Source organism: Fusarium mangiferae, assembly GCF_900044065.1.
Source record: "Fusarium mangiferae strain MRC7560 genome assembly, contig: FMAN_scaffold006, whole genome shotgun sequence".
NCBI classification, from domain to species: domain Eukaryota; kingdom Fungi; phylum Ascomycota; class Sordariomycetes; order Hypocreales; family Nectriaceae; genus Fusarium; species Fusarium mangiferae.
Genome location: NW_024573926.1, coordinates 1,568,232 through 1,594,331, shown reverse-complemented (window position 1 = coordinate 1,594,331; position 26,100 = coordinate 1,568,232). Strand labels below are relative to the sequence as shown.

The following is a 26,100-nucleotide window of genomic DNA, read 5'->3' as shown; positions in this document are numbered from 1 at the left end:
CCAATCCAATCCAAAGTAGTAATTCATCCAAGCCATGTCTTTCTTCCGCTGTCAATGTGTCATAGTCCATCTCTAGTTGAAGCTTTCGTACAAAAAATCACAAGCTCGTCCATCATATGCCCTGTGCATATCCCCCCAAAGGGAAATTGGGCCAAGACGCTTGGCTTGAAGCCAAGTTTTGGTCCGTCTCGGCGGGCTCAAGAGAGCAGGTCCTCATTAAAAATCGCTAGGTTTTGTTGTTCAAAAACGTGATGTTTGCTTGCCAAGAGCCCTTTTCCCATGTGTGTTGTTTGTGTTATTGTTTTTCTAGCGCTTTTTTTTCCTTTGCCCGTCTCTTTCTTTGTCATGAAGTCGCCCTCGTTCCAAAAAATACTTCCGAGTGATGAAAAGGTTGGGTTGCCTTGGCAAGCATGTAAGGATCGACTCGAAGTAAGGTAATTAGAATGGTCTGCTTTCCGGATGTAGGTTGTGAAACTCTACATGCTTACAGTGACCCCCGAAAGAAGTAATTGTAGAAGCAGAAGTGAAGATCTAGATGAGGATCTGGGCAACCATGAGGCCGGCGAAGGCGGCAACAACGCTACCGGCCATGCGAGAGCCAGAGTTGACAGGAACGGGAGTGGTGGCGGGCTCGGAGGGAGAAGCACCAGAGCCAGTGGCTGTGGCAGCTCCGGCACCAGCGTCAGTCTCAGATCCAGAACCCTCGGTGGCTGTGGCAGTAGCCTCGGCCTTGGTGCTGGTGGCTGTGGCAAAAGTGGTAGCGACATCGGAGGTCTTGGTCTCCTTGGCAGACTCAGTCTTGGACTCCTTCTCAGCGGACTTGGTCTTAGACTCGTGAGCGCTGGTGGTCTCAACTGCGGAGGTGGTGGCCTCGGCAGTCTTGGTCTTGGTAGGCTCGGCAGTCTTAGTGGTCTTGGAAACCTTAGAGACGGTGGTGCTGGTGCTGGTCTTGTCATCGTCGTTGTCGGAAGAAGTCTTCTCAACCTTGATGCTGGTCCAGTCACCGGTCTTGTCAGTGTAGACGTACTGCTTGGCACCCTTGTTCTGGCCAGGAGCGTCCTTTCCAGCGTAGTCAATGATGGTCACGCTGCGGTAGTAGGCATCAAAGGGAGCATCGTCGAAGTCAGTGTAGCCACCAGCCCACTCTCGGGTACCCTCGTTGCTGTTCTTTCCACCAGCAACCCAAGTACCAAGCTTGACCTGCATAGGAGTCTGAGGGAAACCATTGGCACCCTGGGCATCGGCAGCGTTCAGAGTTCGGACAACAGCATCGTCAATGAGCCAGTCAATCTTGGTGGAAGTCCACTCGATGGAGTACTTGTGAGTAGTGGTAAGAGGAGCAGCAACGGCGTGGTACTGAGCACGGTCATATGTAGAGGTATCGCCCTTGCTGAAGTAATTGGACTGGACCTGAGCATCATCGCCGCCAACCCACTCCCAGTCTACCTCGTCGAGGTCGTCAGACTGAAGAACGGCGGAGGTAACAATGCCCTGGCCCTTGGCAGCCTGGACGACAACATCGACACGACCAAAGAAGAGGTAGTTGTCGGATCGAATTGTAGGAGCATCGGACTCCTTGTTGATGCGGAATAGAGCACCGCGGTCGCTGTACTTGAGTTCGGTTCCAATCATGCCGTGGAAGGCATCACATGCACCCTTGGCCAAGTCGCAGTCAACCTCGTTATCGCCAAAAGCGGGATCAGCGGGGCATGCTGTGATAATGTCAGTGTCTGTGCATAATGTCTGTAGCAAATATCTACTCACTCTTTTTCAATGGGTTGCAGTCAGTGAAGGTCTGAGCAGAAACCATACCAGCACAGGCAAGAGCCATGGCGGCAGTAGTGAAAGCTTTTGAGAACATTGTATCGTGTATTTGTGATGTGTGATTGCTGTGGGAAGCTTGTTGTGAATTTTAATCTCAAGGTGTTGAGTTGTTATCAAGAGGTGTCTTGAGCGATGGAGTGACGACCACTTGTAAGTTGTATGTGTAATAGGTCAAGGTATATACCTGAGCGAGAGTGTATATAAGAGTAAGCAAAAGACAGTAAACGGAGGTGAAGAGGTATTAAAAGGTATGAAGATAGTGAAACTGAGAGAGGAAGAGGTTCATGTCAGTGAATGGAGGCGTTGGTGTTTTAATGGCAGCGCCCTCCCTCTGTCTCGGCGCCTGTAGACGACTAGAGACGTCTCTAGACTAGAGGCGCCTCGGGTCTGGGTGGATCTGGAGGAGCCTCAACCCCTGACCCTGATCCTGGCAGCCAAGGGAAGCCGAGCTCTGGAGCTTGCCAAGTTCGTCCTAGGGGCAACTAGGGGCTCGTTCTTGATCCATGTGCCCCTGTCATGCCACAGAACATGGGCTTTCCCACTGAGATTCCGGTTTCGAGCGAGACATGATTCACCCAAGAACAAGACATTTCTGGGCGTTAGGCAGTTGGCGGCTGAGACAAGAAACCGCCACGATCCAGAACCGGCGGTTTCTACTGTGAACCAGTGAGTTTAGGTGCTTAGTTGATGATGAGAAATTATTACGGTGAGGGAAGGCCTTCTGGAAGGAAGGAAAAAAGCTGACAGTTGGTTGATGTAAGACACTTTCTTTGTGGCTAGGGTAACACAGCATCAACACAACACAAAGCACTCGACTCGCTCAGAAGCCCACTATGAGATGCCGATCTACCGTTCAGTGTATCCGAGTGACAATATCCTTAGATAGCATCACCTAAACTGGCGAGATGAATCACTGCGGCAAACTGAATCTTGGCTTTTGGTCGCCTGAGCTAACTCGCATCCACACTTGGACACAATACGAATTCTCACATGGCCAATATCCCGTACCGATGACTCTTAGCTTCTTGGTACAGGCGATCACCATGTCAATCAGACACTAAAGGTACTTTACTATACGGTACGGACTCGAACATCAACCCGTTGAGATCTGCTGTGACTGTGGCAGTGGGTGGAGAGACGCTGGAGATCAATGAACTATGACGTTTGTGGTTTTCGTATAATCCTCAGATCATTCTTTGTGAAAAATTGTTTATTCGAGTTTGAGTGTGAATGTTGTGATGACGAAGCGCTCTAGACAAGTCTTTTCCTGAAGCAGAGCTCGTTCACACGTCAGCCAGTCAGAGGCACGCAGTTCCTGGCGATCACCCTGTTCTGACACGCACCGTCTAGAGATTCGTAAGTCAAACCTCCCTAAACTCAGTGTCTGGTTTCGGAAAAAGGCATGGCAGAGGCTGGAAATAACCACCAAAATTCCAACGAGGGGCAGCAGAATACGAGCACTCTGCCCCCAACCTTTTACAGACATGCAGATTATTTGACGATTCGTAATGATATTGAATTGCTCGGCAAGTTTTCCGTTAGCCCTTCGCCTTGTGCTGATAAGGGAAATGGGGGAACAGGGGGGGCCTTGAGCAATGAGCATGGGCAGAGACAGGATGGAAATGGGTGGGTAATGCCAAACGAGAGGCGCAGACTATCTCGAGCTATTCCGGCCTAGTCTGGACCCCTGAAGGAGCTGGAGCTGCACCTCTTTCGAGTCAACTTGTCAGAAGGTGTCGCACAGCATCTGGTTCATGCATGGAAGGGAGAGTGTCCCAGGGTTTTGGTTTGACTAACAATCCTCCGCATCCTCCACTCATCATTGCTGTTCTGTGGTGTATCTCTGAGAACTCGCAGACTGCTTTGGTCGTTCTCAACATGGACCGTAACAGAAGCAACACGAGATTGCGCCCAAGATAGTCTGCTTGGCGTATGTCACTAGCAGTGAGCACCCCAAGGCCCAAGTCGCTCACTCACTGATGTGTTGGGTTGGGGTATCAGATTAGGCATCGTATCCCCCCAAATTACTTCTCTTGGTCAAACATTGGCACTATCAAAGCGATGAGCCAAGGGCAGTGGCCTCTATTGCTTCTGCCCTGCCAGAGGGACAGACACTCACCCTCGCTTGAGCCCGGTTCAGTGCCGAGTTTCCATCGAACCCATGCACGTATGCATTCTCCATCTTTCATCTGCTCGTCTCTTCTCCATCTTTCCCGAGAGTCCGTGTTGATCCAGAACAGTTTAGAATGGGTTCATTGATCAAAGAATAGATTTCGACCCGCCTCGACGTCACTATTCCCACTTGATCTGGGCAATCCATGTTGGCACAGTAGCAGCAACGTTGCAAAAAAAGAAAGATAGCGAAAACCCTAAGAGAGAAAAACACGAGCCTCATCACGAGGTCTAGAGCTAAAGCGAAGCACACCCAACACACCAATGGCACTGGACCTCGCCGGACAATTTTGGGCTCAGCCCGCCACATGATATCGCCTCTGTCCGTAGCTCGATAACGTGTTCTAATTTTATTCTTCACCTTGGCCTACCTGAGTTAGCCCTTGGCAGTCCCGTCGGCCATTTTTTGGCATTCTCGCCCAGCCCAATTGCCGCTTAGTTGCTCACTCATATGACCATTCAGGGCTCTACCGCTCTAGGCCTCCAAAGAGTTTAGGCCGAGCCGGGCTTTTGAGCTCGAATCAAATGCCCTGCCGCCCCTCTCACTGTAACGCTCGATCTGGGGGGGCGCGCTTGATGGTCCCTGAAAGAGGGATGCAAGATGATTGATGATGAATGAATGTCATCGCGGGCGGGTTATGCCTGTGCCTGTCGTTAATTGATTGCATTGTTAAGGTTTGGTCGCTGTACGATTCTATAAGTGCATCTTGCTCTGATTTGTTTCTGACTTCTCAATCCTCTGTTTCACTCTGCCGCATTCATCATCTGGAGCGAAACATTATATCCGCTGGCATAAGACATGTCCTTATGCGATACAGCCAAGTGAAACTGCGTCATGCCAAATTGGCTGACAATTTTCATCACCAACAGACGATGTACACACTCAGCACCAAGATAACATCATCCCAACAAGAGAATGTTTTGCAAATCCTCATTTCAGGCCCTGTCTTTTGCTTCTGCTCATCACGTCCGTCTATCTCAGATCCTTACTCTCCTCACAGTGCCAAGCTAAAGCCCCCCTTGGTCTAAAACTGACCCTGAGTTTCAGAACCTCGAGATGTTCACCGAACCATCCAATCGATGTATTGATTGCCCTTGAGCAAAGGGCGTTCTGGCGCGCGGTATTTTCTTCTCAAGCTTCCCCATTCGAGTGATTGACGTTTTCTTTTCGCGTGGATTCACACCGACACGAGGTGATCGACATGAACATGTCAATCATCTCGGTTTTCTTGACGTTTTCGGTTGATACCTCGTGTATCTGTTCCTTCACGGTTCCTTTCCGTTCTTTACTGTGATGTTTCCATATTCTCGTAGACTCGTCTAGCAATTCGGCCGGTTGCCTCATTGCAGAGCCGATGTCCGAAACCCCCGTATTTTCAACATCATTGTGGTCCTCCCCACCAGATGATGGACATTGACGCCCAATACCTTGCCTGTCACTTTAACCCTGACGGGTGATCTTAACACACAGTCTTCAATAACTGCAGCCCTGGTGAAATCGTGTCCCATGTTGATTCAATCATGTCAGCGCTTTGAAGCTGAATATGTCATCGTTCAGGTATTGGCAAAGATTCGTGAAGGATTCAATTACTACTCGAAATCATGCACTCGTAACCTGAGACGAAACCACCTCGTATCATCTCCTTTCCCAGTATCGCATCCGACACAAGCTGTTGTGTTTGGCCGGGGTATCATATCATGTCAAAGTATCTCTATCTGAAACCCCGATTCTGCGAAACCCTCATTTCATTAATGTTAAGGAACCTCAGTTTGGGCAATCAATCCGCTACCCCAGTCTCTCATTGGACTTCACCTACAAGAAAGGAAGGACAATAAGGGACTTGGGTCATACGATGCATGAATGTGACAGTTCAGTCCTAGTATTGTTCTTAGAACCGTTAGTATTCCCAGTTCTAAAGTTTACGCTTCCGCTCCAATCATTGGAGCACCGAATAGTGCCAAGAGTGTCGTCGTATAGGGATCCATCCTCTGTGAATCTTCAGCTATGACTTGCTACCCTAAACTTCAGATTCACTGTCGAATATGAAGATGCTGCATAAGGTAGTGTTGGTCTAGCTCCGCTGCCTGTACAGCCAGACACGTGAAATTAAGTACAAGAAAGTAAGGTGTCTGCTTGTGGTTGTGTATACAACCGTGTCACTCAATTGTGGTCAAGAGCCAGGTTGAAGTAACATCAAGGTCGCATCCTTTAATTTATATGATCTGCAATCAGAGTTGATACAACGGCGGGAAACGACAATCATGGTAAGGTTGCACCGTTCTGTGTTGCACTGACACGAGCTGAGAAGCTAATGCCTATTCATCCGGAAGTATGATTAAAGTTCGTCAAGCAGTCGATACGAGACATCGTGTGTTGCATGGCGCTGAGTTATCGCTCGACGAAGGCCTTTCTTGAACATGATAGCAACGAGTCCTCATGAATAAATAGAATCGAGCATATATTTGTGACTCCAATATCACTGTTTAAACTCATGAGAGACTCCAGTGTGTTCATCAACATGCCTGAAAGAAAAGCTCATCAAAGGAGTGTCTGGGGAACACAAGTAGTGGCTGCCCACAAAATTACAATGTTACCGTAGATTTGTAGTGCGCCAGACATTTCGCTTAGACAATGTAGCATGAGTGTCAGTCTATTTATACATGAAATTAATGGGCTAAACTCCGTTACGATTATTGCCGGCGTATCGGAGGACGTTGGTTCGATTAATTTCGCTGAGAGGCATTCTATTAGAGTCTATAAGGTTAGACTACACAGGCGACTAGAAGCGTCCTAGACGTCTTGATCATTCAAATCATCTCTACTCGGATGAAGAAGCCTCGAGGAAAACAAAACAAAGCATTGCAGGTAATAAGCATCAGCCGTATCGTAATCCGGCCAGAAGCAAGATCATGAAACCACTTCTAAGGAGAGGCTAAACCATATGACTCCAGTCATAAGATAATACTTACTTGGGTTGACACTTCAGTATATTGACTACGAATTAAATGATTCTCTCAAGATGTCAACCTGATCGTAAGAGCATCGCTCCGTTTTTGGAATTTACTAGATACCATGAAGTAGTAGCTGGAGAACTCGACGAGAGAGAATATGAGTACTTGCACAAGATGAGTACATAGTAGTACGATTCAAATTTACCAACAGATGAGTTTTGCTGACTTAGCCGAGCAAGTTTCCGCATCGGATATGGGATAGTGGCAACTTCATTCGTGAGTGTCGTGAGAGGATCGATCACGTTGCTGTAAGCATCAGCATGTTGCCAGTCATCAGCCACAGAACGTCTACCAATCAACACCACTCGAGTCTTATAGATCAGTTTATTTGGATTACTAGCTCTTACAGCCATGTCATGCTTGGCTTGCCGACTGCAAGCTGGACGCCCGCCTCATGCAGACCAGATCTTCGGGACGGAAACTACTGCACATTTACATATAGCTTAGCTTCGAGCACAGCAGTTAAATACACAGTAACTAAAGTTACTAGTATTGAGATCACACAGACTATGAGTGTTGTGACGCCTTCGGTCTGTGCTGTGCATGAACTAAGATGGTGTTGATGACGGGATAGTTTGAGATCTCGGACCGCCTTGCATGCATGAGCAAGGACCATGAACCAGCGAATCTTGAAGACTATTAAATTCTACATTCCAGAGCTACGACTATACTACTTCATTAAATCGAGTGTTATGTGTCTAGAACTTACACCTTCTTTGCTACCGATTCATCGATGACTCTCTTTTGTATATTCAAGAGAGACGTCTTTTTACAGACTGGAACACGATACATGACTACATCCTACAGTGTTCTCTTTTGATGTCTTCTGAAAATACATGACTGTCATGATGTCAAGCTGCAGAGCCTTGTCACTTCCCGAGATCTGTCTGTGCGATCAACTCTTCAGTCCCGGCGGAACGGATCGGATACCCCTGCCTGTCACAACATGTCACGATCATGCAGACCACATATGACAGCTGCATGAATCATGATTGTACATGTCCGATCCTGTTCGGCTGTTCCTAGCTCTGACGTTCATCCTCCCCAGCCCAGTCCCATCTTGTGACCCCTGACTACCAACCAAAAAGAACACATCATAGCCTCCTTTTGACAAACTCATCACATCATAAGACCAGAAGAACACCTAAGTGGAAACAACCTCTCCATCCGAAACCGCAGTCCTGGGCTCAATGGCGGACGACTTTTCCCAATGGGTGCAACGGCAGTCCCTATATCCTGCAACGCCACCAACCTCTTACACCGTAACTTGCAGGGCGAAACCGCATCGTTTGCTCCTTTGATACACCGCTCAATAGCGTCATACCCACTCTACAAAAAAGTCTAAAGCCTCTTATTTTACACCATGGGACCTCGAGGCTGTTAGAACGGTTGGAGATGCTAACGCCACCAAGGGCAGATCGTGGCGTTTAGGACCGTTGGCTTCTAGCGTCAGGGGTGGTGACGTTCTATTGGGGAGCGCCGTTTTGTTTGTAACGTCTGGGCTGAGAAAACGCCGGATTTGGGTAAACGTGATAAAGCGATGGATTTGTTCTAGAAGAGACATGATGTAAGTCGTTTGGTGTCATAGAGGGCGAGCTTGATATGAATACAATATATAAGAAGCAGAAGCTGGGGGTGTTTTTTGTAGTGTCAGTCCTTTATTCCCTCGCTCATTGTGCCGGTTCACATTCGCTCATTCAATTCTTTAACATGGCCTGGTCAAAGTCATTCATTCTTTTGCTTGCTGCTTCAAGCATTGCTAGCGTTCAGGCTGGACCTTGTAAGCCCCGTCGCTCGCCGACTTATACTGTACCACCTTACAGCGTACCTACATATCCTGTTCCCCAGTCTTCTACCACCAAGACTGGAACTCTCGTTTCTTCAACTACCACTGGTAGTTCTACTAGTTCCCGTGGCCCAACTTTGGACTCGAGCACTACGTCTTCCACTCATTCCAAGACATCTACTACTGAGCCTCCTATCTCTATCAGTACTGAAAAGTCTTCAATTACCTCTCATGGATCCTCCATGAGCACCACAACTACACCATGTAGCACATCTTCCATGTCTTCTGTATACTCTGTCACTACCACAACCAACAGCCACATCACAACATCCAAAACCAGCACAGAAACATCCAAGGACACTTCAAGCATCACTAAGGAAACCTCTACCACAACAGAGGGCAAAACTTCCACTCTTTCAACAACTACCAGTGCCTACAGCACAACCCAACAGATTTCTACTACATCTACTCCATGCTCCAGTAGCACTGGACCTTCTACACTCTCTACACCTTCCGGGGCTTCGTCCACATCACATACAGAAACCAAGACATCTGAGACTACGAGCGTGACTACCGCTTCATTCACTACAAAGTCTGATTCTACAACGGAGTCGACTTCTTCGGACTTCCATAGCAGCTCAGCTTCAATGAGCACCACTGTCACACACGACACCACAGCTTCTTCAAGCACTACCTCCGAGACATCTAAAGCATCCTCAGCTACAAGTGAGGCTTCCTCCACTACAGAAAGCTCATCTACATATGAGACAACAGAATCTTCGGGAACTACTTCGCCTCGCTCAACTTCCCATACTTCAGTATCATCTGGAAGCTCTACAGCCCCTACTAGTGAGACTACAGCTTCTGAGTCTTCAGTTACCTCAGAGACATCAACTTCTTCGGTGCCTTGCACATCTTCGACGATATCATCTGAGTCTTCCGCCAGCTCAACAAGCGAAACAAGCAGTTCTACTGTTTCAACTCTCACACCCTGCACAACCTCAACAGTGTCTTCCGAGACCTCTTCTGCTTGGACATCAAGTGAAACTAGCAGTTCTGCTACTTCGACCTCTAAGTCTTCAAGTTCAACAACATCTGAAGCTTCCTCCACCACCACCACTCCATACGAGAGCTCTTCTTCTACTGTCTCCAGCACAATATCTCATTCCGAGTCTTCTAGCACTACAACACCTTGCGAAAGTACCACCACGTCTGGTTCATCCACCACATCTCATGAGTCATCAACATCGTCACCATGTTCAACTTCCACAGTTAGCTCCGAGTCTCCGTCAAGCTCATCAACATCTTCATCTTCCACTACTCCATGCACCACATCAACCAGTACATCTTCGACCTCCACTCCATGCACTACCTCATCCCCTACAACATTCTCAAGCACAACCTCTACCAAGTGCTCGACAACCACATCTCCTCCTCCACGACCTACTTGCTTCCGCTACACTATTCGTAAGGATCCACCTCAGTCTGCTGACTGCGGCCACACCGGTCATCGCAATGGCAAGAAAGCAAAGGTCCTTGGGTACGGCGACTCAGATAGTGTGGAGGCATGTGGAGAGAGCTGTGCCAAGTTTGATGGCTGCAAATCTGTCGTTTACGGTTATAGAGAGCATGACTTGAACCAGCCTTTCTGTGAATTCGTGGATGCGGTTCAAGGGCGTGATGACGAGGATGATACCCCTTGGCAGTGGTACGACTTGTCTTGTTTCAACCCGGACTGTCTTCCTCCGAATGAGTGTGGGTATTAGATGTAGAAGTATTGGATGAAGTTCTGAAGGGTACAGTTTTTTGTCGTTTAGGCGAGGCGTTTTGTATTTTGTATATACCACCTGAGTTACTAGCACACTCTTTTCTATGAAGACCTCTCTCTACGCAAGCGAATTTTGTTTATCATCCTCGTGCAGTTTCAAGTCAGTTTCCCTGTCCATAGGCTCATGCATAAACTTGTTCGAGTTATCTCAGTAAAGATCCCCTAGCCGTGGTCCAAAATATTCTCCAGGAGTAACTGTCTTACGAAGACATGATTGAGTTCCATCGCATCCCTCGAACGGGATTCTATTTCCCCACCAGTCTAGATTGATATCGTTGTATTGTAAAGCAAAGAATATGACCAGCGCCGATAGAGCAACGCCAACCGAGAAAGCTGCGGAAAGGATGTAGTTATACTGTCCCTTGTTAGCATATCACTGAATATAGCTGATCTGTAAACCTGCCTTTGCCCAGAAAGCGAGATATCGCTTCTTGATATACATCCAAGAGAACCAGCCGATCGGCACAGCTGGCCAGATGTAGCTGATATTATACGGCGCCCAAATCATACCACCTCCGAGGAAGACAACAGGGTGAGTGCTTCGAATAATATTGTTATTCGGGTACTGTTTTCCCAGCCACCAAAACAGCAACACTAAAGCAACACCAAAGGGAAAGCCTACCAGGGTCTCGACATACTGACCCCCAGGTCCAAAGAGCTTCTTAGGCCCGATAGTTCCCCAAAGCACAGCAGCTGTGAAGAAGTTGTTCAGACCAGGACACGTGAAGCGATAAGGCGCATTTGGCGTACATATGCCTTCTAAGTGAATCTGGTACTGTAGAACCCCAACAGAGACGAAGGTGGAAACAAGCGTTGGTACCATTTGTGCCCAGAACGTGAAGCGCGGAGGTATCTTCATGTAGTGTGCCAGCTTCAAGTCTGCGCTGAAGTATATGGCTTGGGCACAAGCTGTATATCCAAATGTCTTGAAGAAACACAATGCAATGGCATTTCCTTCGGCAAATGAGCCCCCCAAAAATTCAGCTATCACGTTGAGCGGGACAGCAATGCCCGTAGTAGCTGATATAATACCAACTGGTACAACGAATATGAGACTCAGAATGATACCGAAGGGTACGACTGCTGGGGTGGTATGCGTTGGCCATTGGGAGATGCCGACGATTCCAATGACGAAAGCCAAAGCGAGACACATCAAGTACCACCATTCAGGGACTTCGTGATATGTCTTCATAAGGCGATTGTGCGCATCTGACACCTGCCCATCTTCTGTCTCTCCCTTCTTAGAATGCCGAAAGCTGTTGACAAGGCTCTTGAAACCTAACACTATTTGATGGTGGTGATAAAGCGCACCATAAGTAAGAGCAGCTGTATACATGGCGAAAAACATCATGTACGATCCTAGATGAGCTGCTGTAAGGAACGCAGGTGAGTATGCCTCGTACTTCTCAGGATCAAATATCCCACGTTCATCCAGAATAGCTGAGACATTGTATAGCCCACCAAAATGGTCGAAGGCACGGTTTGAGTTGACAGGGAGATAAGATGTGTAGTAGCCGTTTCCGTAATAAACCCCTAGAATGACAAAAAAGGACAGCATGGTACCGCAGAAAAGGTTGAAGGTGGTAAAGAATGGTACCATGAGAGGGTCGCAGCCCATCGTGACGATATTCCAGTCGAATGTCGGGAAGGGATTAAGACCAAGACCAGTGTGTCCTCCAGTTATAGTTGCTAGATCCCGGTTATTCGGAGATATCCAAGTCATCCAACTGAACCAAGTCAGGCCGGCGAAAAGATAATTGGGAAGCCAAAAGTAGGCAAACATTGCTCCGAATGCTAGACTGAAGAACTTGAAGCGAGATGTATCCCAAATCTTCTTGAAGGGGCCAGGGACGGGCATGTCGGCTTCGTCGTGTAATGCTGTATTCAAAGCAATACACACTAATGTAGTTGGCCATAGACAATATGATGGATATATAAGGAAGCGTCTGCAGATACCAGCGAGACCGTAACCAATGAACTTGGACGAAAGTCCCAGCAGGAGTTGATACCCGATGCTTATCGCGTAAGGCTGGTTGAAGTAGAATGGAAGATACTGTATCCAAACAATGTAATTGGTATACGGCGTCCCCATCGATATACTCGACATAATAGTGATCAGCATATGTTCTTTCTTATTAAAAGGCCCAGGATTCAGGCTGTGCCGAACACCAAATACAGTAAAACCAATATCAGGAAGAGTCTTCTCGAGAAACTTCCCGAACGGATAGGCCAAGAGCTGAGGAACAACAGTGTTGACACCGATCATTGGTTGCCGGATCTCGAAAAAGCTGTTGATGAAGGACACAGCGCATGAGAAGATGATGCCCACGAGCCAAGCACGGATCGTGGAGCACGGCATGCTGGGGTCATCGCGGTTGCTAACTATTGCTCTGACTTCAGCATATGGAGAGTTGTGTGTGATGAGTGCTGCCTCGATCTTAATTTCTTGTATCAGAGCTTCATGGCGCTCTGGGCGTTGTAGAATATCATCGGTATCTGTCTGATATGAGTAAGTGCTAGTCGGATGCTTGTTGGGTCCCATACCCAGGAACACTTCAATCTTCTTAATGACAGAAAGAGGAAAGTTGGGGTCTCTTTTATGAAGCGTATATACTCTCTTCATTGTCTGGCTATTGTGAGTTTATCATCAAGTCTAACTCGACATCCAAACGTACTTTGTGAACATCTTCCAGAGACAAGGTAGATGCAACCTCTCTTGCTTCAAGCAAATCATCTTGAGTTACGTCGAGATCTCTCTCAAAACCACTCTCATACCCAACTGCCTCTCGACTATCCGGAGACGGGCTGTCAGATGACTGTATGTACTGTGAGAATGAAGCAAACATAGTGAAATGTAGACACTGACCGTTTCTGTGAATTCAACCTCTGGTGTCCCTGACGGACTCTTCAACTCCTGCATCAGCTTCGCCATTGCCGTCAAGCATTAATAATAGTTTACATAAACGCCGCAAATTCGAGTATGTTCTTTGGCAGAGTTGGCAGCGTGAAGCCGAACTAAATATGGTGGATATAAGTCAAGTGCCGGCATGGGTTTGTTCCTGTAGGTAACACGAACCTGGAGGATGACGTCCAGCTCTACCTCAAGAGATGAGAGAAACACCCTGCATGGTAATTGGATGCCAAACGACATCGCCAAGCAATGAGACACCAATGAACCGCTATGCCCATAAGCTTAAACCGATGATCACAGGGCTTAGCCACTATGCTTATCTCGGCTTGGCCGGTGGGGGATACAATATGCAGCAGTCCATCCATTATGAGGCTTACTGCATCTTGACGTGATTTGACTAAGCTCAGTGCCATTATTAACGTTGATAAATGATCTACTGGTTCACTGGGGGCTCAATTTTGCCACTTGACTTGTTCAGTTTGAATGAATGCAGTCAAGATGCGTTGGCTAGCCATGTTGGACAGGTCCACATCATCAATTCAATCTTGAGTGTCCATGCCAAATCATTCGCTGGCTACGGACTCGGGGACAAGAGCAGCCTCTTCCAGCATGTGAATTCATCTGCTTGATAGACGATAGCTTAACCTCCAGTAAGAAGACGTGGTAACTAACTCATCAACTTTATCGGATTTACACGTTGTGAACAAATATCTATGGATGTACATACTATATTCATCGATGGGTACGGCGAATGATTTGACGTACATCACTTTCACGTCAAGATATACATTTCAGTTGAAGCAATTTGATTGACAGATTGACTATAAGAATCAATGAAACCTGATTAAAACACAATAACAAACCAACGAAATCCCGTGTTGGCAAAAGAAAGAAATTCCACTTTTAATCCATTATTGCATGCCGGTTTGCGCAAGAGCGATCCTCTTCCAATGATCGCGCTCAGCTTCCAGCTTAGCAATCTTATCCTCAAGTTCTTCCAACTTAGCAGCCTTTCGCTCACGAGACTTTCGTGCTGCAAGAGTGTTGCGAGCACGCTTCATAGCGACGATATCGCTAGGATCATCGATCACGATAGGGGGCAGGGGCTTGTCACGCTTGCGGGCGTTCACACCGGCCACAGAAGAGTGACGAGTGGAAGGAGATGCACCCGACTTACGGCGACTAGGAGCAGGAGACTGGCTGTCTGAATCGACTTCATCAGACTTAAGCTCCGGTGAGTTCTCAACACTGGTGGGTTGAGCAGGAGCAACGTTGTTGTCCTGGGGAAACAAGGGAAACCAAGGGTCTGCAGCACCGTCGAAATCGGCACTGCCGAAGTTTGGAGACACATCGTATCCATCGAACTCAGGGGACTCGTTGTAGATAGATGGTGAAGTCAAGGCCGTCAATGCTGACGAGTTAGGTGCAGACATGAAGTTATCATGAGCGAAAAGATCTTGGGGCGAGATAGTCGCCAGATTGCCAATAGAGCTGGAAGAGCTGCCGCCAAAGTCAAAGACAGAGGGGACAGCAGGTGAAGAGAAAGCCGTGTTGGCCCCGCCATCGAAGGCGGTAAACTCCTCAGGGAGTTCGACGTCTGATGTTGGTGAGCTCGTGGTTCTGAAAGTGAGATCACGGGTGAACAAACCTGCAGCGTTCATCATCTTGGCGGTTTGTTGCGGGACACTTCCTGTACTCTGAGAAAAGAGAGGAACTGGAGGCCTTGCAGGGCGGTTCTGCTTGTTCAAAGCGGTAGATGACGATGGAGCCGAAGAGGCGTAAAACTGGTTCGTAGGACGGTTTACAGGGGACGAAGAATGACCAAAAGCCTGGAGCAACTGGGCGACTCGTTGATTCTGTGCAGCAGGGGAGACAGGCTGTTGGTGACGATTGTGCAGATGAGACGAGTGACGACGCTGAGATTGCAGCGAGGTAGTTGACCGATTAGGGGGCTGATCGAACAAGACAAAGTCCTGTTGTGGTGATTCGGGACTCTGTAACTGTTGCGCGGATTGTGCCGGCAGGCTGGAATTCGTGGAGGGAAGCCATGGTGACTGGGGATCCGTGGTGAAGACTGGAAAGTCTTGGGCTGAAATGTTGGCGGTTGTGAGAGAACTTGAGCTGAAGCTATTCAAAGCAGGGCTAGAGTTCAGATCGACCGAGAGGTGAGCTGAACGAAGTGGTTGAGTGGGGATTGATGCGTTAAGGTCCTGGGACGTAATTTTGACGGAGGACTTGGGAATAACGGGGGAAGGGGGTGATTTAGAACATCTTGACGATCGCCTTAGGCGTGAAACTCTTGATACTGTATTGTGATGATGATTTGGGGGTGGAGAGAAAAGAGAAGAAGAAGAGGCCTGAGGACGGGAGATGGAGACAATTTGTATTTCTCAGGCAGCAATCCCGCAAGGTTTGTGCGCTTTCGCTGTAGGTACAAGCCCGGAATAATGGGGCAGAGTCTGATACTAACAATTCCTTAACTGGTCTTGGCGGGGTTCGCGTTAGCAGACAACTTGTGCTCTCAGGTACTGTTCCAAAAGCGCGCCCTTCGGACAGACATGGGTCCGGGCAATGAGTCACACTTTTTTACGCCAACCTTAATAGGACTGGCCGATTTCTCGAGTGCAACCAATTCTGAGACGGCGCATCCTGCGCAAAGGCACCAAGCCTCCACCATAACTGGAACTACGACTGAGGTGCTAGGGTGCATTCTGCAACTGGCACAAGTTGGCAAGCCTCAAAGGGGGCGCCTTCGGTGTGCTTTGCTGCACTCTGCCACTTCACCGTGTGCCTCGTCTCTTCTGAATATGCACCCTTCCCCGTCTTTTCGCTGTGTTGTGTTGCCTGGATGCATGCTGGCGCAGGCTTGAACTAGCGAATGCCCGCCGTAAGCAACAAGCAGTGCCCCTGCATCCAAAGCCCCAATTGGCCGAATTCCTTTTCCGCCCTGTTGGCTTGAGTGGCTTCTACCAATCAGCATCTATGGACGGGTACCGAAGCCGCCATCGCAGAGTTCAGAGTTCAGACGTCCACGACAACTTACAGACCGAGTCTCCATTACATTGGCTTTGTTGTAGCAGAGAAAGCTTACGAGGACAATGATGAAGAGGACAACGAATCCTCTTCCAGGGGCACTCGACTCGACGCAGCCGCGCATTCACTCATGCATCTCTGATTAGTTCATCCCATTTGTGTCTCAGAACTCTCAATCCGCCTTCGAGTCTGCCTCCGGCCCGTCCGTCCATACAGCCACGCATCGCTGCGATGATCGGTCGAAAAAAATGTTGGGGGCCTTTTTTTCCCTCATCAATTTCCCGATATTTCAGTCGCAACCGTCCTAGCCGACCACAATACAGTAAGTGAAATGAGAAGCTGACGCATGTTTCAAGCATATCACACTGTGCCTGAAGAAATGCGTCTTTTCTTCCATATTAGTCGTGGCATCGCATTTCGTATCTGAGAACCAGGGAGACGGCCCTAACCTCGAACCATCAATAAGCCAACATTTTGCCTGTATGGGCTGAGATCGAAGGATTCAAACTGGATTCAGCCCACTCGTATTGCTATTCTGCCTTTCCACAGTGCATACATGGGATTCATGGGAATGTCCCAGAAATTCGCTACCTTTCCTGCCCTGTCTGCGTATCCGTATCATGTTCCTGGCTCTTAATTGAGTTCCCAACATCTGACAACACCCTCATTGAATTGTAAACCATGGGATTCTATCACAGGCTAAGGCGCTTCGCAAAGCTAGTCTAAACAAGAAGTGGGTGGTATCTTATTTCTTACCAAGCATCTTGAGCCTTTTTCAAGGTTGCTCACGTACTTCGGACGCGCAAATGCCGACTCAATTCGTATAAGCTTCTTGGCTTGGTGTTTTGCGGAGCCACCACTTTGGGATGTCGCTCGATCTTGTCCAGGTTCTAATTCCGTTGCACGGAATATCTTATTCAATTTCAACCTCCAATACCTGATTCCTCGGCAAAATACCAGCCATTAATTCCCTAGCCTGTCCAAGAAGGAATCAGCCTGCTTCTTGGCCCTCCGTGCCGCCATATCCTCCCTCCGCTTCTCAATCTCCCGTCTCCTAGCCTCCTTCTGCTCCTCCCGGGCCCGACGCTGCTCTTCCGTCTTGCGGCGCTCTTCCGCGAGCCCCTCCATCTCCGCCGTTCGAGTCTCTTCGTCTTTGCTGAACTTGAAAAATCCCGTGCCTTTCGTGCGGATCTCCCAGTCTGCGTCGTAGTGTTGCGCTGGCGGCGGCGTTGCGCTACGATCTCGCTTCCGCGCCAGCTCTTCCATCTTCTCCGGGTCATCGGGATTGAAGGCCATTGACTGAATCGCGTCGCCGACGATAAGATTGCTGGGTGCTGCTGGTCTTGCAGACATGCGCTCGAGCTCTTCGGCTCCTAGGAGACCTCGGCGTGCTCTGCGCTCTAATCTGTCCTTCTCTGCTTTGGTAATTTTTCGTAGACGACCAAATTCATCTTCATACTCGACCAGCTCGCCACTATCGTCGGCTCCGTCTTCATCGCTGCTTGTTTCATAATCTTTCTTCCCTTCTTCTCCTTCCGCCCATTTGCGGTCAAAGTCTATCAGGGGCGCGGCTTCATTCTCTTTTGGCACGTAATCTCCTCGCTTCATTGCAGCGTATAGTCGTGCTTTTTCCTCCATTCTGCGCTTCGCTCGCGCCAACTCCTGAGTTTCCTCCTCTGTGCCAGTGACCTCCTTTAGCTCTAGCTTCTTTGATCCATCAGACCCTTTGCTTCGCTTTGGTTTTGTCCCTTTAAATATGTCATCTTTTCCTTCCTTCCGAGGTCGTGCGCGGCCAGCAGATGTCGCCCCTGATGAATTATTTGACATCAGCGATGTCAGTTGAGCAGTGAAATCGAGCGAGCTGGTTAATGCTGCATCTCGCTTTTGTTTCTTGACTGGTCGCTGACCATACAAATTCGGGTCTTGAGGCATCCTTTCCAATATGTGTTGTGGTTTGCGTATGTTCTTATGGCTGATAATCGTTGATCATAGTGGAAAACAACTGTATATCACTGGCCTAAAACGAACCAGGCCCATTATGTCCGTACAGAGCCTGAGGCAATCATAGTTCAATTATGAAGCAACAGCTGTTAGTTAATCGAATCACTACACTTTGATTGATCTGCCATACATCCAGATATTTATTACCGCCCATACGACCTTCTAATACATATCAATATCATGAACAAAGTGGGCTCATCAATTGATTGTCCAATGGGTTACTGTTTAGAAGTCTCCGATGTTGTAGGGTAAGGTAATCCACCGCGGGGTTATATGCTCATATCACCGTGTTCAGTGCCCCGCCATCGGAGCTTGACTTTATTCCTTCACAAGCTTCGTCAACAGTTTTTCAGTTCAACAGCAACAATGGCCGCTCCCAAACAAGTTTTCATTGGAATTATCGGTAATTGAAACAAGAAAGCCATAAAACACCACAAAGCTAACAGTTGTTGCCAACAGGCGCCGGAGGTGTCGGCAAGGCCTTCATCGACCAGCTCCAATCCCTCGCTGCTCGGAAGCCATCACCGAAGCTGAACCTTGCATACATTGCCACGAGCCGCAAAGCCCTCTTCAACGACGACTACTCTCCCCTTAACATCGGAAACGTCGTCGACACGCTTGGTTCCTCTACCAAGGCTCCTCTCGCTCTACCCCAGGTTGTCGAGTACCTGGCTAAGGCTCCCGCCAAGAGCGTTCTTGTCGACAACACCAGCTCTCAGGATGTTGCGGAACTTTACCCACTTGCGCTGAGCCGAGGCATCAGCATAGTTACACCCAACAAGAAGGCCTTCTCAGGCTCATACAAGTTGTGGCAGGACATCTTTTCAGCTGCCGAGTCTTCGGGAGCCCGCGTCTACCATGAGTCTTCCGTCGGTGCTGGTCTCCCCGTTATTTCCACACTGAAGGACTTGGTTGAGACTGGTGACAAGGTCACCAAGATCGAGGGTGTTTTCAGCGGCACCATGTCCTTCCTTTTCAACTCTTTTGCCCCTACCGAGGGCCAGGGTGGCAAGTGGTCTGAGGAGGTCAAGAAGGCCAAGTCACTGGGATACACTGAACCCGACCCCCGGGATGATCTCAACGGTCTCGATGTCGCTCGCAAGCTGACTATCCTCGCTCGTCTGGCTGGCATCCCTGTTGAGTCCCCCACTTCTTTCCCAGTGCAGAGTCTCATTCCCAAGGAGCTGGAGTCTGTTTCCAGCGGCGACGAGTTCCTAGAGAAGCTCCCTGCCTTTGACTCTCAGATGGAAGAGACCAAGGCTGCCGCTGAGAAGGCTGGCAAGGTTGTCCGATTTGTTGGTAGCATTGATGCTGCTTCCAAGCAGGTCAAGGTTGGCCTGGAGCAATTCGACCGCTCGCACCCCATTGCTGCTCTTAAGGGCAGCGATAACATTATCAGCTTCTACACTGAGAGATATGGAAGCAACCCTCTGATTGTCCAGGGTGCTGGAGCTGGAGGTGATGTGACCGCCATGGGAGTGACAGCTGATTTGATCAAGGTCCTGTCGCAAATTGCATAAAAGTCCATATTGAATAGCCAAAATAAAAGTATCAAGTTTGAAGCCCCAATGAGAATTCACGTGTTTCCAGTTCGTTGTGTGCTATCATAATTAAAGTGACGCTTTGTCTATTCCTGTTGCTATTGCAGCAGCATGTGGGTTCGTAGTGACAACGCTATCGGGTTCGGAATCGACAGTCGAGGGTGGGTTCGTATTACTGATATTCCTCCACATCCAAAGGAAGAGGTCGAAGATCACGAGAAGCAGAACAGGTATGAATAGCATAAGTCCAAGGCCGAGCTATCCGTAGATCAGTCACAAGCCCAGGGGAAACTCGGCCGATCTTCACTTACACAGACGAGAGAGATCAGGTTAACGATAGAGGAGTACTCGGTCATTAGAGGACCAAAGAAGTTCCATGATGCGTCGGAGGACATCTGGGGCAATCTGGGTAGCGCTACAGCCTGCTTTGAAGTAAAAAAGCTCATGACTAGGAAACGTGTGATGTTGTGGATGGTAAAATCACAGATTCCGAGGCTGCCTTCAGGGATGAAGGTCGAAGCTCCATGACCCAATGTCCAACGAACAGGGTTTATTCCCGTCACTTAATTGGCATGTGCAAGGCCAATGCTCAGCTCGTCACACCGCCTGCCGAGTGAGGATAATTCTGCCATCAGCAAAGCTTCATTTGCATCAACTTCACAAATTATCACCAGAAATTGACAAGCACCAACTGAATAGCATCAACGGCCACCATGACAACAGAGCTCACAAATAAACAGAAAGCACGTGAGAATGATCGCGCAAGGAGGACGAAAGATGGGGCCACTCAACTACCTCGCAAAAAGCTCTATCGCCAAAGAGCGCACGCAAATCCTTTCTCTGATCATATGCTAGAATAGTATGTGCTCTAGCTCATATCAGTTACATTGTTTCTAACGTTCTTCAGCCCTAAATCACCAGACGATATGGATTGGTCCTTATATTTTCCACACTACGTCCAGGAGGGAACACCAGAGGATCCCTCAAAGTCTCCTAAACTGACAAAAGATGTGGAAATTGTCGATATCGGCTGTGGTTTTGGAGGTCTTCTCGTTGCTCTAGCGCCCAAGCTACCTGACACTCTCACACTCGGTGAGTCAAGAGAATGCCGTCTAAAAGCACGTGTACTAATGCATCCAGGCCTGGAAATTCGAACACAAGTAGCAGGCTACGTTCAAGAACGTATAAAAGCATTGCGATCCCAAAACTCGGACAACATGTATCAGAACGTGGGCTGCATTCGAGCAAACACTATGAAGTTCCTCCCGAATTTCTTCAAGAAGGGTCAACTATCCAAGATCTTCATCTGCTTTCCTGATCCTCACTTCAAGGCCAGGAAGCACAAAGCCAGAATTGTATCGGCGACACTGAACTCCGAATACGCTTATGCGCTACGACCAGGCGGCATTGTGTATACTATCACCGATGTCGAGGACCTGCACTTGTGGATGGTTCAGCACCTTGAGGCTCATCCTGCTTTTGAGCGGATATCGAAAGAGGAAGAAGAGGCGGATGAATGTGTCCAGGTCATGTCGACTGAGACTGAGGAGAGTAAGAAGGTTACGAGAAATAATGGACAGAAGTTTGTAGCATTGTTCCGAAGGTTAGAGGATCCTCCGTGGTAGTTGGAAGTCAATGACAACTTGAGGCTTTATCGTTTCACAAGATGCTTTAAATATGCCTTGAAACATTTATGCGAACAGCCTTGTGACATGGCCATAATTTATGCAGCGTCGAGCTCCAATCCAACCAGTGAACCTGTGGTTTTCTGCTGGCAAGTTCGCAAGAAAGACCATGTTGACTTCCCGAGGAAAATACAAGACTAGAAGATTAGGATACTGTTGGTATTCGATAACTGATAATGTGTACCTGCAGACAATGTCACTCGTCTCTGGCGGGTGCTGGCATGGGTTCCTTGTCCCACAGACCACCTTATTTTGACAGGGGTCCATCAAAATGACAGCATCCACTGTAATCGACAGCCACCTCACCTAACTTTACCTAACCTAACGGCACCTCCACTACCTAGCACCAGCACCAGCACCGCCAACTTCACCACTTACATCCAATCCATCTTCGTTCAAGAATGTGGCTCTGAGGTCAACATCCTGGTGATGGCCCTCAAGCGCAGAGATGTCATTGTTGCTGGACTTGCCGCCTTCATAGCCTGGGGCTTCGCTGCGAGCTGGTCACCTGTCCTCCGCTGGGCAGGCCATGCCTTTGTTGCTGGCTCCCTTGTTACTCTCGTCGCCCTCTTAGCCGGTCTCTTTCTTGTATCACGACGGCCAAGCGATCGAAAACTACAACCACATGGCGTTACGTTCCTCGATAGGAAGTCATGGCGATTAGAGGTGCAGGCACTGCGCCAGCGACAATCATATACCCCGACTCCAATAGACCCCGAATCACCCCGCGTTTCTGAAGCTATCGACAACTTGCTTGGCCTTATAACCCGGGACTTTGTGAATAGCTGGTACTCAAATATTAGTAGCAACCCGTCATTTTCGAACCAGGTCGATCAGGCGGTGCGGCAGGCGTTGCTGAGCTTGACTGATTTCCTTCGTCATAAGGACCTGGCGGAGCTCGTCACTAGTCGTCTTGTTCCTCTCCTCACCGCCCACTTTCGAGACTTCTACGAAGCAGAGAAATCAGTGCGAGGAAAGAAACTCAACCGTTCTGTCACTGAATCTGAGGAGCTGGACCTAGCTATTGCTTCAAAATTTCGTGATGGACGCCTGCATCCAGCTGCTTCTTTGTCGTTTCCCGACACAAAGATGGTCCAGCAGGACTACCTCAGGTCTCTTGTCGCAAAGATTGTACCCAAAGTACTACCTGAGAACATGTTGTCCAGTCGAGCTGTATCGATTATTATTCGCGAGATCGTTGCGTGCGCCGTTCTGTTCCCTGTGATCCAACTTCTCTCTGAACCAGACACTTGGAATCAGCTGATGGAGAATCTGGGTCGCTCAATGCTTCAGGATCGATCAACCGTGCGAAAGCTCCGAGCAGCTTTGGACCAGCATGCTCCTTCGACACCCAAAGCCAGCAAGTTAGCTTCCATGCCTCGAGTTGCTCCTGGAGATAGTGAGCGCAAGTTCGAGAAGTTTATCCGTGCTATTCGCAAGGTCAATAACCTATCAGATGCACGTCGTTTTCGTAGCGAAGTCGCTAGTCAACTGAAGAGGGATTCTCTTGAAGACAATCAAGACCAGGTTTACCTTCGTCGGCTGGAGATGGGAAAGAGGCTGCTAGACCAACGGGTTAATCATCTTGCTGCTGGTGGCGAACGTCGTCCACCTGGTCCATTGCCTTCACTATCGACTTCTTCTTCACAGTCCAAGCTCGAGAGTGCGCCACTAGTAGATATTCTGCGAGATTCTTCAGCGCTTTCTTACTTTATGGAATATATGGATCGACAAAATCTCATGCCTTTAGTGCAGTTCTGGCTTGTGGTTGACGGATTTCGAAATCCTCTAGAAGATGATGGCCCAGATGACGAACTGCCATCAACCCTGCCAATGTGGACAGATGCCGACCGCCAAGATTTGCAACAGATTAACCAGGCCTATCTTTCGAGGCCAGAGTTAAAGGTCCCGGAGCATTCAAGGAATGAAGTCAAGGACTTCATTAAGGCAGGAAAGTCAGCCACCCCGTTACAATACTATAGAGCGCGGCGAGCTATCTTGAAGGCCCAGAGCGCCGTCCTTGAGGAAATGCGGTCACGCTTCTTTCAGAGTTTCAAGAAGTCGGATCTATTTTACAAATGCCTTGCAGCTGAAGAAGCCTCCAATATCCAGATTCTCAGATCGACACCACAGCCAGAGGTACAGCCAGAGGTACAGGCACAGGCACAGGCATCAGTAACCAACCGAGCGAGCAAGACTTTGCCAGCAAAGCCAAGGCCAGTGTCGCGGCTAACGCCACAATTATCCAATGCTGGGAAACGTACAGGATCCGCATCGGATCTTAAATCTTTGACATCCAATGGTAATGGGCATGGACATCGAGCTAGGCGCTCGTTAGACGAAGGCTCTGTTAATCCTCTATTCGATGACGATGACATCGATACTGATGGACTAGGAGATTCTGTGCAGAGTCTAGATCCAGAGACGAACAGTCAACAACTACCAGATACCCAAGTTGTCAAGGCAGTAGAACAGGCCTTTACCGATATCATGGAGGATGATCGTCCCCAAACTGCTGAAGCTCTCCGTGCCTCCCTTTTCGGCGGCCCTGGCGGCAGCAGCATTGGAGGCATTGATGATAATGCATCAAGTCTCTTCTCAGGCAATGATAACGAATCTCATCGTGGGTCTCTGGATATGGGTATTCGACCTGCTATGGCGAACAAGGAAGGCGAGAAACCAAGCCTTTCGTCGCTTGGTCTCGTGAGTGCGGCTTCACGAATCGGTGTTTTCGTTGACGACGATCTGTTTGGCGATAACAACAAAGATCTCCCTGACGACGGTGATCCAGATGACGGGCCACCACCTGACGACGAAGATGAAGTGCACGAAGCAGCACCAGGAGATCTTGGACTGGCAGAAGCCATCACTGCCCTCTCAAACGACATCGATCGCTTGGTGGCACAGGAAGCGGTTGTGGAATCGTTGACGCGAAAGGCAGAGTTGACAAACAATACTGCCGAGCTGCGCATTCTTAGGAAGTCCAAAGCGTCTCTACACAGGGAGATCAGGCGCAAGGAGCTCCAACGGCAGCAGTACGTGATCCAGGAGAGCGACAACAGTCTCTATGGCCGCTCAACCATCAAAATTAAGTCTATCCAAGTGGGAAGAGAAGAGGACGGTCGAGAGTTTGCACTCTACGTTGTTGAAGTCCAGAGAAATGCCGGAGAGCAGATGCCTGCAGCTTCATGGGTAATTTCGCGGCGATACAGCGAGTTCCACGAGCTTCACCAAAAGCTGCGGTCCCGATACCCTTCAGTTCGAAACCTTGACTTTCCTCGGCGGCGAATGGTGATGAAATTCCAGAGCGAGTTTCTACGTAAACGACGGACTGCCCTGGAGCAGTATCTACAAGACCTACTCCTTTTACCAGAAGTTTGCCGCAGCCGAGAACTCAGAGCCTTCCTTTCACAGAGCGTAATCACCCAAGGTCAAGATATCTTGGATCGCGAAGACAAGAAAGACATGATGACTCGGTTGTACGACTCTGTGGCGGACGGAATGGATGACATCCTTGGAAATATCCCTGTACTGGACCAGATATCTGAAGCTGGGCAGAACCTTATTGCAGCGGCTACTAACCAGCTCAATGCAGTTCCTCTCAATGTTAACGAAGATACGTTTCCGGCTGCTGAAGCTGAGGCAGAGTTGAATGCATTTGAGAATAAGGAACTTGAACCGTTCATCAAACCGATTTGCGACATCTTTCTTGAGATTTTTGAGCTCAACAAGGGAAACAATTGGCTCCGTGGGAGAGCGGTAGTAGTTGTTCTGCAACAACTTCTTGGTGGAACGATTGAAAGAAAAGTTCGAGACAATGTCAAGATGCTTGTTCAAGACGAAAATATTCTCAAATACATTGGGCTGGTGCAAGATAGTCTATGGCCTGAAGGCCAGTTACAACGGGATCGCAAACCGCGAACAGCTGCCGAGAAGAAAAAGACACGGACTGAGGCGAGCTTGATGCTGGCCACATTGGTGCCAGATCTCGCAGGTAGTGTTGTTGGAAGAGTCAACGCTCAGACAGCCAGCCGTCGTATATTTGCGACGTTGAACAATTCGAGGTTGAAGTAAGTCTATATTTCCTTCGCCAACTTGTGTATGAGCTCAACTAACCGATCTACCTATAGTGCACACCTCGTATTTACTATGATTGATGAAATTGTCTCGGTCCTTTTCGAGGAACGGTAGGGTTATGGATTAAAAGTCATGTTATTCTTCTCCACAAAGCACATGATACAGGGCAAAGCAAAGAACAGCACAGCGAGGCGTTGGGCGTCACTGACAAGGGAGTCAAGTTGGGCTGA

General features: G+C 48.7%; 9 protein-coding genes across 9 annotated transcripts; 4 read left to right on the top strand and 5 right to left on the bottom strand.

The window, feature by feature from the left end:
* Window positions 1–531: 531 nt before the first annotated feature.
* On the bottom strand, window positions 532–1,831 carry FMAN_03245 (uncharacterized protein; the record flags this gene model as incomplete). Its single annotated transcript, XM_041832037.1, has 2 exons — window positions 532–1,712; window positions 1,765–1,831. 2 exons carry the CDS (start codon window positions 1,829–1,831, stop codon window positions 532–534), a joined length of 1,248 nt encoding a protein of 415 aa, XP_041682541.1.
* Window positions 1,832–8,718: 6,887 nt separating this feature from the next.
* On the top strand, window positions 8,719–10,560 carry FMAN_03244 (uncharacterized protein; the record flags this gene model as incomplete). Its single annotated transcript, XM_041832036.1, has 1 exon — window positions 8,719–10,560. One exon carries the CDS (start codon window positions 8,719–8,721, stop codon window positions 10,558–10,560), a length of 1,842 nt encoding a protein of 613 aa, XP_041682540.1.
* Window positions 10,561–10,995: 435 nt separating this feature from the next.
* FMAN_03243 (uncharacterized protein) lies at window positions 10,996–13,554 on the bottom strand (the record flags this gene model as incomplete). The annotated part of the gene is made up of 3 exons (XM_041832035.1): window positions 10,996–13,248; window positions 13,298–13,438; window positions 13,489–13,554. The coding sequence occupies 3 exons, from the start codon at window positions 13,552–13,554 to the stop codon at window positions 10,996–10,998; spliced, it is 2,460 nt and encodes an 819-aa protein (XP_041682539.1).
* Window positions 13,555–14,444: 890 nt separating this feature from the next.
* Window positions 14,445–15,582, bottom strand: FMAN_03242 (putative cross-pathway control protein; the record flags this gene model as incomplete). Its single annotated transcript, XM_041832034.1, has 3 exons — window positions 14,445–15,130; window positions 15,182–15,485; window positions 15,541–15,582. 3 exons carry the CDS (start codon window positions 15,580–15,582, stop codon window positions 14,445–14,447), a joined length of 1,032 nt encoding a protein of 343 aa, XP_041682538.1.
* A 1,947-nt stretch (window positions 15,583–17,529) lies between these two features.
* On the bottom strand, window positions 17,530–18,498 carry FMAN_03241 (uncharacterized protein; the record flags this gene model as incomplete). Its single annotated transcript, XM_041832033.1, has 1 exon — window positions 17,530–18,498. One exon carries the CDS (start codon window positions 18,496–18,498, stop codon window positions 17,530–17,532), a length of 969 nt encoding a protein of 322 aa, XP_041682537.1.
* A 435-nt stretch (window positions 18,499–18,933) lies between these two features.
* FMAN_03240 (putative homoserine dehydrogenase) lies at window positions 18,934–20,087 on the top strand (the record flags this gene model as incomplete). Its single annotated transcript, XM_041832032.1, has 2 exons — window positions 18,934–18,970; window positions 19,027–20,087. 2 exons carry the CDS (start codon window positions 18,934–18,936, stop codon window positions 20,085–20,087), a joined length of 1,098 nt encoding a protein of 365 aa, XP_041682536.1.
* A 90-nt stretch (window positions 20,088–20,177) lies between these two features.
* On the bottom strand, window positions 20,178–20,554 carry FMAN_03239 (uncharacterized protein; the record flags this gene model as incomplete). Its single annotated transcript, XM_041832031.1, has 2 exons — window positions 20,178–20,366; window positions 20,420–20,554. The coding sequence occupies 2 exons, from the start codon at window positions 20,552–20,554 to the stop codon at window positions 20,178–20,180; spliced, it is 324 nt and encodes a 107-aa protein (XP_041682535.1).
* Window positions 20,555–20,821: 267 nt separating this feature from the next.
* On the top strand, window positions 20,822–21,733 carry FMAN_03238 (putative methyltransferase; the record flags this gene model as incomplete). Its single annotated transcript, XM_041832029.1, has 3 exons — window positions 20,822–20,967; window positions 21,016–21,200; window positions 21,249–21,733. 3 exons carry the CDS (start codon window positions 20,822–20,824, stop codon window positions 21,731–21,733), a joined length of 816 nt encoding a protein of 271 aa, XP_041682534.1.
* A 489-nt stretch (window positions 21,734–22,222) lies between these two features.
* FMAN_03237 (uncharacterized protein) lies at window positions 22,223–25,984 on the top strand (the record flags this gene model as incomplete). Its single annotated transcript, XM_041832028.1, has 2 exons — window positions 22,223–25,863; window positions 25,924–25,984. 2 exons carry the CDS (start codon window positions 22,223–22,225, stop codon window positions 25,982–25,984), a joined length of 3,702 nt encoding a protein of 1,233 aa, XP_041682533.1.
* Window positions 25,985–26,100: the final 116 nt, after the last annotated feature.